Raw genomic sequence first — 10,000 nt, 5'->3', positions numbered from 1 at the left:
CAAGACAACATATCCACAGCAAGGCAGTTCATTAAATCGGTGACCCCTCCTCTCCGTCCCCTCATGCAGAAAAGGAGAAGACGGGGAGAAATCCCTTCGGGCTGCATCAATTTATTTTTCACACATACTCCCTCATCCCCATCCCCCACCCACTCCCTTTCATGCATCACAGCATCATCCATACACAACCATTCTCCATTCACCACTATCCTCTGTTTTCTTCCACCTTTCCTCAACAGACATTCCCCTCTTTCCCACTACCCCTTTTACCCCATCCATTCATCTTATCCTAGGTCGCCCCCTCATGTTCACTCCTTGTACCTCTGCCTTCCACACCTCTTTCACTAACCTTTATTCACCAATTTTTTCCATGTGTCCAAACCATCTCAACTCCCTTTCCACCTCCATTTTCCTTCTCACCTCCTCATTTCTCACCCTATCCAGCCTAGTAACCCCTATCATATTTCTCAGTCAGCTCATCTCAGACACATTGAAACTCCTCCTCTCTTTCTATATTATGTTCCATGCTTCTTCCCCGTACAGTGGTGTTGGTACAATTACCCCTTCATACAATCTCCTCTTAGCATCCATTCCCAAATGTATATTTCTTATTACACTTTTTCATCCCCCCAAAAATTTACTTGCTTCTCTCAATCTACATTCTTCCTCATCCTCCACTCCTCCTTTTCCCGCCACAGTCACATCCAAGTATCTAAAGCTATCAACTTCCTTCAGTCTCTCTCCCTTAATACTTATTTCCAGTCTACTGCCACTTTCTCCTCTTGTACCTCTCATTACCTTACTTTTATCCTCATTTATGTTCAACTTCCTTATTTCGCACACCTTCCATTAACTTTCTCAATCCCTCTACTGATCCTGCTACAAGCACAGTGTCGACCGCAAAACAACAACTAGCTTATCTCTAATTTTTCTCCATTTTCTTTAATCCATTACCCTTGCGTTTATTACTCGCACCACCCCATCCATGTATAAATTGAACAGCCAAGGCGGGATAATACATCCCTGGCGAAGTCCCACCTTTACCTGAAACCACTCACTCTCTCCATTTATGATTCTAGCACAAGCTCTACTACTTTCATAAAAACTCTTGACTGATCTTAACAGCTTTCCTCCAATCCCATATATCTGCAATACTTCCCACATGCCTTCGTGTCTACCTTGTCATAAGCCTGTTCCAAATCCATAAAAAAAAATCCTTACCTTTTCCTAAACTTTCTCACATATCTGTCTACTACAGAAATCTGATCCAGGCAACCCCTACAAGTCCTAATCCCACACTGTTCCTCACCAATTACTCCCTCTGTTCCTCTCCTAATCCTCTCAATCAAGCCCCTCCTATAAGCCTTCCCAACTACACTTAACAAACTGATCCCTCTGAAAGTACTACACTCACACGTCCCCCTATCCACTGTAAAGTGGAAATATACACGCATTCCTGCGGTCCTCCGACACTCTACCCTCACTTAAACAAATATCAAATAACCTTACCAGCCTGTCCACCATCATTATACCTCCATTTGTTTTAGACATTATGCATGACATCCATCCTACTCAGGTGCCTTACCTGCTTTCATCATCTTAACAACTAGCTTCACCTCATCTTTCCTTATTTCACCTCCATTTTCCTTACTCATCATTGTCATTTTATTAGTGCTTTCCACTGCAACTATCTTTCCATCCCTATCCTCTTTCACATCTAGCAGCCCATAAAATACTCTGCCCATCTTCCTCTTACTGCTGTCTCTTCCATTATCATCTCTTCATCTACACCTTTTACCTTTTCTTCTCTACTTGATTCGCCTCCTCTTCCTCTCTTATATGTATATGTATATATATATATATATATATGTATATACATATATGTATATATGTGCATATATATATATACTGTATATATATATATACATATATATATATATATATATGTTTATATATATATATATATATATATATATATATATATATATGTGTGTGTGTGTGTGTGTGTTGAAGAATAGACGACACAATGAGTGGCAGGGTGGTGAGGTAAACACAGAAAAAGCCTTCAACTATTCTCGGTGTGTGTGTGTGTGTGTGTGTGTGTGTGTGTGTGTGTGTGTGTGTGTGTGTGTGTGTGTGTGTGTGTGTGTGTGTGTGTGTGTGTGTGTGTTTCAGCAGCACTTTTTCTCTAATGCATGTTGTACTAAATGCAACGGAAATCTCGGCGTTATGATATTTTTCTGAAGACTTTTAATTCTTCGAAAGAGGCATTTCTATTATTACCTAAGGAATACAGGAATTCTCTGAAAATGTAGGACATGGAGACGAATAAAGTCGGTTCTGCTATTTACTAGCAGAACGTTTCGTAACTCTTGTTACATTTTCAACTAAATGCAATGGTTTTTGATACATGGGTTATAAACACAAAAAAACTAACTTTGAGAAAGGTCAGTACAATATAACTGAAACATCTAAGTACATGGTGCTCTGTGGGGAGCTTTAACCGAGGAGTGGCGAAATATCTCTACTGGAGAGAAGGGGCAGGTGATCACCACTCTGGATGTTGATAGAGGGTAATAAATATTTCATATTAAGTGCTTCCAATAGTGAAAGGCAATGGGCATCGTCATTCTGGTCCAGGATTATGGTGCCTTTAACCATGGTCGTGTAGGTAGTAATTCTTGATGGATCCTGATTGCAGGTGGCTAGTCTCGGGTTCGAGTCCGGGGACAACTGTCGGAATTATTTGATTGACATCGTCGTCAATGGCGATTCTACTCAGGTATTACAACGACAAAAGTCTATCAAGGATACGTACCAGCTTAACCACTAACTACAAGTGGGCTTGGTTCTTCATAAAACTGAGATTAGGACTGCATTTAGAAGTCGACTCAAATCCTGCGGGATTAGATTAACCCCGAGGTTGAAGAATCTTATAGTCGCGATAGCGTAGTTGGAAAAGCAACGACCTGACACGAGCAAGTCTCGGGTTCGAGTCCGTGGACAACTGTCGAAATTATTTGATTGACATCGTCGTCACTGGTGATTCTACTCTAGTATTACAACGACAAAAGTCTATCAAAGATACGTACCAGCTTAACCACTAGCTACAGGTGGACTTATTTCTTCGTAAAATTGAGTTTAGGACGGTAGTTAGCAGTCGACTCTAATCCTGCGGGGTTAGATTAACCCCGAGATTGAAGAATCCTATAGTCCTGGTTAGCGTAGTTGGAAAAGCAACGACCTGCCACGTGCAAGTCTCGGGTTCGAGTCCAGGGACAACTGTCGGAACTACTTGATTGACATCGTCGTCATTGGCGATTCTATTCAGATATTACAACGACGAAAGTCTATCAAAGGTACGTACCAGCTTAACCACTAGCTACAGGTGGGCTTGTTTCTTCATAAAATTGAGTTTAGGACGGTTATTAGCAGTCAACTCAAATCCTGTAGGGTTAGATTAACCCCGAGGTTGAAGAATCTTATAGTCTCGGTAGCTAGTTGGAAGAACAACGACCTGCCACGCGCAAGTCTCGGGTTCGAGTACGGGGACAAATGTCGCGATTATTTTATTGACCTTCGTCGTCATTGGCGATTCTATTCATATATATATATATATATATATATATATATATATATATATATAGTCGACTTACTACCTATCCGACATGCGACTGTTCGACTTCACGACCGTCACCACCCGTCTGCATAATATATATATATATATATATATATATATATATATATATATAGTAAAAACCCTTGTGTCCAACATTCTATTAATTGGCAATTTCAAGTATCCGGCATATTTTAGCCAAACATTAACATACATGAAAATCTACATATATATAAAATCAATACAAATTGATTCTAACTCCAGCCCGAGGCAGATAGTGAAGAGGAATATGAGCCAGAGCCCAAAGTTTCATGGACAGATGCAGCGAAAGGTTTAGCAGTTTTTGTTAAGTTTGCTAAACAATGCATTTACATGTCCACGCGTGATGTCATGGCTATTCACTGCATTCAACATTATTTTTCATTGTAAAGAGGCAAGAGTTGCAAGCAGATAGATATAAGAGAATTTATGAAAAGTGGACAGATATATAAGGCTAAGAAAAGTGTACAACTGACCAGTGAGACGAGTGATAATGACTAGGCAGTTTGTTGTTGACCGCCTTGTTTAATCTCCGCGCTCACAGGAAGTACGAGAAGTACACTGTATGTAAAATTACAAAATACATACATTCAAATTGTTAAGATTTGGTGCCCTTATTGTTTATTGTTGTAAAACTGACATGGTTAGTGAATAAAGTGACTGCTGTTATGTTTTGTTGGTGTCCAACTGACATGGTTAGTGAATAAAGTAAGTGATTATAGATTTTATTCACTATCCCTTCAAGTATCCAGAGTTTTTTAATATCCGGCATGCCTTAGGGTCCCGTTGATGCCGGATACAAGGGCTTTTACTATAATACGTACTTATTAGTTTGTATTTTCGCGCGCTACCATCCGCCCGCCTCTCCATCTCTCAACGCACGATAGTGATGCTGCTCACTCACTCAGTGTCTCATTCACGCTTTGTTAATCACAGCCCTAACATCCTCTGTATCTACTGAATTTTTTTTTATTACAAAATACCCCCCAAGTTTGAAGGAGAAAAAAAAAAAAAGTGAACGCAATCGCACGTGATATGCAGTTATCTCATTCAATCGTGCCGACGATCTTGGAAGACAAAGAAAGAATTACTGAAGCTATGAAAGGTTCTACACCCATGCGTTTAACTGTGATAACCAAGAAACGTATGGGACCCATCCATGAAATGGAAAAATTGTTAAGTGTTTGGATGGAAGACCAAATTCAGAAAAGGACACCGTTAAGACTGTTTAAGACTATGAAGGAACTAAGACTTTGAAGGAACGTGGCGGGGATAAATACACGCGAGATTTTGTTGCAAGTACTGGATGGTTTAAAAGATTTAAGAAAATATTTCAACTTCATAGTGTTCGTGTGACTGGAGAAGCAGTGAGTGCTGATGAAGAAGGAGCTAAAAAAAATTGTGGAAATGCTTGATGAAATTATTACAGATAATGGCTATCTTCCACAGCAAATATCTAATGTAGACGAAACAAGATTGTATTAGAAACGAATGCCAGGACACACATATATCCACAAAGAAGCTAAAACAATGCCAGGATTTAAAGCTTACAAGGATAGGCTTACTCTTCTGCTTGGCGGGAATATCGCAGGATTCAAACTGAAGCCGTTCTTAATTTACCATTCGGAAAACCCACGTGCGTTCTGTCACGTATCTCGAATGTTCACGCGTTTCTTCCTTTGTAGTGGTGGTCGCAAGTAGTCGGCCAGCACGCAGTCCCCCCACCCCCCTCTCTATCGCCCAGCTGCAGACCAAGTTTGACACACCTAGTTCGTGAACAATGGTCAAAGCCGCGGCGTTTCTGTTAATCCCTTGCTTTCAGGTCAAGAGTCGTGAACGTTGAGCATCGTGGAACATTTTGCCAAATTGTTTGAGTATATTTCTTTCTTTTTGTCTATGTACCTTTTCTATTTAGTTTGATGGAATGTAGCCAGCATTCCATCAACATTTGTTGTAACCAATTAACATGTGATGGCACGAAAGTCGTACCCACAATCTTTTATATATTTTTTGTCTTTGTATGGCAATAGTTATCAATCGCCGGCCGACTGGCTGGACATGTGTGCGCGCATGTCAAGTTGCCACCTTTGTATTCTTTATTCTTGTAACCCTTTCTACTGTAATTTTGTGTTAGTATTAAGGTGTGTTTTTAGGGTTGTAGTGGGTTAGGCTTATATGCTGTTTCCAAGTGGGATAAGGAAAACTTCCTATTTGTCCTTTCGGCCTTATTGACATTCGGTGACCCCTCAGGTCAATTGTCGATCCTTTAAAAGGGAAGGTCAACCTTTCTCAGTGCTCTTTCTTCTTCATTTCGACGAGTCCAGACCGGCCGTTGTCTCCTAAGGTATGTAAGGCACCTAGGTTTGTAACACATTTTTTTTTTTTTTTTTTTTTTTGTAGGAAGTATATCCTAAGTTTGGGTGCGAGGTTTAGGATCCCCTTTTGATATTGAAATTTGAATCTGGTGTGTCGAGTCAGGCTTTGGCCAGATTTTCTTAGTCCCGTGGTTTTATTCCTTTTGGGGTTAAGTTTTTAGGAATTGACGAGTCAATTAGGCTGTGGTCGGTTCTTTCTTTCTTGTGGGTGACCTATTTTTAATTCTTCTATTCCTGTGGTAATTCCTTTGAGGGATAATTTCTTAGTCCCGTGGTCTCCAGTACCTTTTGGAATAGATTTTGAGTTGACGTATCTATTAGGCTATCGTCAATCTCTGTATTCTCTAACCTTTGTAACTTCCCATTACTTACGTGTATCATTGCGGGTTTTTTTCCCTAGTTTATAGGTCACCTTTTTGGGTTTATGAATTAGAAGTGTCAATCTGGCTTTTTCTTTTTCGTTCCCGTGCGTGATCCTTTAATTACCTGTTTTTTTTATACAAAAGTGTTATTTTCACAACAGTGTCTTTTGTTAATCTTTAATCCTTTTATGGGTTATCTCACGTGAATTTGCCTTCTGTTTTTATCTTATATTTGATATAAAAATTGTGATCATATTTCTGCAACAATTAGGGCTTTCGTTGTTATTTGCTTTGTTTTGTTAATAACAGTTTTAAACGACATGGGTTTGGGATTGGGACAAAATAGATTAAAAACATATGAATTCTAAATCATGAAAATCCTTCCCTGGTCCCACTACGTGACAGTTCAAACATGTAAACAAGCATACTTTGCCTGTTTACTTTCGATCAAATCGTAAGGCATGGATGACTCAGCCACCTTTTCAAGACTGGTTTGTGAATTGCTTCATAACTCAAGTGCGTGAGCATTTGTTAGAAAAAGGAATTATTTTTAAAGTTTAACTTCTGTTGAATAATGGACCTGGACATCCACCTCACTTGGGTGCTATTCATCCTAATGTGAAAGTTGTTTATTTGCCGCCTAACACACAAAATCTTTAATCTATGGACCAAGGTTTGATTGCAACATTCAAACAAACTATTTGATAATCACTCTCGCCCAAGCAATAGCTGCTATAGATGCCGACTCAGAACTAAGCCTACGTCAATTTTGGAAATAATACCTTGTTTTTATGTGCATCAAAAATCTATCTGCCGCATGGGAAGCTGTCACTGAAATTTGTATGAATGGAATTTGGAAAAAGTGTCTCAAACGTTATGTGCATGATTTTTGCCGGATTTGACAGTGAAGAAGAACTCCGTGAGATACATGGAGAAATATTGAAATTGTAAAAAGAACTTTCATTGGAATGTGAATTAGAAGATGTGGAAGAATCATTAGATCAAGAATCCGGTGAACTAACAAATGAAGAACTCATCGAATTGCAAGAGGAACGAGTGGCTGAAGAGGAGAGAAGACAGGCAGAGGAAGAAGAAGAGTTGCCAGTAAGGAAATTCACTACTAAGGGATTATCATAAAGCTTCACTACAATGAATAAATTCCTTAAACAGTTGAAAGAAATGGATCCCAACTTCGAACGTCTGAGAGATAAGGTAGGTCGTGTGGAGCTCATTAGGAATCTCTCAGACGTGCAACTGACTGACACAGAAACACAAGCGCTACCACAAGGCCTAAAGTTTGATTCCGGAAAATCTAAGGACAAATACAGTGACTTCGTGAACAAGAATTACAGATGGAACGAGAAAGATGTAGACAAAGGTTTCAAGCAAGATGTGCTTGCGTGCTACCAAGCCCTAGCCGATAACGAAGAATGTGGCCTACCAAGGAGATTCATGGTAGCATTGGAAAATCTCCGTCAGCGCGCCAACCTACTTATTACACAAGCAGATAAAGGCGGTGGAATCGTGGTAATGAATAAAGTAGATTACGACAACAAAATGCTGGAGCCTCTTAACGACGAGGACACATACAAGAAAATGGACACAAGGATTCGTGCAGCAAGAAGCCGACAAGTTCAAAAAGAATGCGAGAAAAATACTTGCCAGATCGAAGAAAGGCAAGGAGTTACTCGGGCTTCTGGAGGAGACACCCCGACCCCCAACAATGAGAGGACTCCCTAAAATACACAAGCGAGCCGTACCTATGAGGCCCATTACTTCAGGGATAGGGAGCGCGCCGCATCGCCTCGCTAAACGTCTCGCGAAGCCTTTGTCATCCACGCTAGGAACGATCAGCGATGCACACCTTCGTAACTCCGCGGATTTGATCGAACGACTTAAGCTTATAGACTTTAAGAAAAAGAAAATGGTCAATTTCGATATTAAATCTCTCTATACGAACGTGAGCATAGAGGGAACCATGAACGCATTGAAGCGAGCTCTGACTAACATAAGCGAAGAGGAGTTACCTATTAAGAAAAAGGACTACATAGAGCTAGTATCTTTATGTGTTAACTTCGGCGCGTTTGTTTTCAAAGAACAAGAATACGTACAGCATAGAGGATTAGCTATGGGTTCACCTCTGAGTGCAGTAATGGCGTCCTTATATATGGAAACACTAGAAGTAGACAAATTCATACGAATCATAGGAAGAGGCTCGAAGTGGTTCCGGTACGTGGACGATATTTTAGTAATAATGCCAGAAGAGTCAAATACTAACAACAAACTTCGCATGTTGAATGATGTCAACGAACATATCCAATTCACGGTAGAAATGGAGATGGAAGGAAAGCTTCCCTTCCTGGATACACTCATACACCGGGAGGACAGCAGCGCTAAATTCTCTGTCTATAGAAAACCCACAAACAGAGACGATTTCATACACTACCTCTCACGGCACAGCACGAGAACAAAGACTGGTGTGATAATAGGTTTCTACCTACGAGCTATAAGGATATGCAGCGATGAATTTCTGACAGACGAAATGTCATAGCTCGGTATTCGTAAACGAAACACCTCAAAGTGAATTCCAAACTGAAACCTGTGAAAAGTCTAGGGTAAACTTACTCACTACGGTAAATATAACAAAAGAAAAAATTAAAAGGTGTATAGACAAACTCAAAGTTAATAAAACACCAGGCCTGACGGTTGGCATCCAAGAATCTTAAAGGAAATGAAAAATGAGATTGTTGTTCCATTAGAAATTATTTTCAAGAAATCCATCATATCCGGAGATGTCCCAAGAGAATGGAAGCTAGCTAACGTTACTCCCATATTCAAAAAAGGTGACAAAAAGAAACCAAATAACTATAGGCCTATAAGTTTGACTTCGATCGTAGGAAAAATAATGGAAACTATCATCAGAGATGATATCGAATATCATTTAGAGAGTAACCGTTTGATAAATGATAGCCAGCATGGTTTCAGACGGAAACGTTCTTGCGTGACTAATTTACTCGAATTCTACAACACAGTTATCTCGAATTATGACAAAAGAAACAATATAGATTTAATATATCTAGACTTTGCAAAAGCTTTTGATACCGTCCCACACGAAAGATTACTCACTAAATTAGCTTTGCATGGAATAAGTGGTAGCCTATTAGGTTGGACTAGTAATTGGTTGAAAGGTCGAAAACAGAAAGTTGTTTTAAATGGAAAACTTCTGGATGGAAAAGTGTTGCAAGTGGAGTTCCTCAGGGTTCCGTTCTTGGGCCACTTCTATTCATAGTATATATAAATGATATAGACCATGGACTAAAATCTACTGTTTCCAAATTTGCTGATGATACAAATTTGTGCGGAGTGGCAAATGATCACTCAAACCAATTAGATATTCAAGAAGATTTAGATAAATTACAGCAATGGTCTGAAAAGTGGCTAATGAAATTTAACACAAGTAAATGCAAGGTAATGCACATAGGTAAAAATAACAGTAAGTACGATTACAAGTTATTTGGAAATTCCTTAACAAAAGTGGATAGTGAAAAAGATCTCGGCGTAATTATCAGTAACGACCTCAAATCATCCAAGCAGTGTATTTCAGCCTC

General features: G+C 39.6%; 1 protein-coding gene across 1 annotated transcript in view; it reads left to right on the top strand.

Moving 5' to 3' along the window:
- The first annotated feature begins 8,154 nt into the window (after positions 1–8,154).
- Positions 8,155–10,000, top strand: part of LOC143020453 (uncharacterized) — a 2,804-nt gene continuing 958 nt past the window's right edge. The window contains exon 1 of the mRNA XM_076176874.1: positions 8,155–8,718. Coding sequence (XP_076032989.1) covers positions 8,155–8,718 — 564 coding nt within the window. The remainder of the gene's footprint in view (positions 8,719–10,000) is intronic.

The sequence above is a fragment of the Oratosquilla oratoria genome, chromosome 40, assembly GCF_046742065.1.
Source record: "Oratosquilla oratoria isolate Oo_2021 chromosome 40, ASM4674206v1, whole genome shotgun sequence".
NCBI lineage: Eukaryota > Metazoa > Arthropoda > Malacostraca > Stomatopoda > Squillidae > Oratosquilla > Oratosquilla oratoria.
The sequence above is the reverse complement of the archived record's forward strand: the minus strand, read 5'-3'. Positions and strand labels throughout refer to the sequence as shown.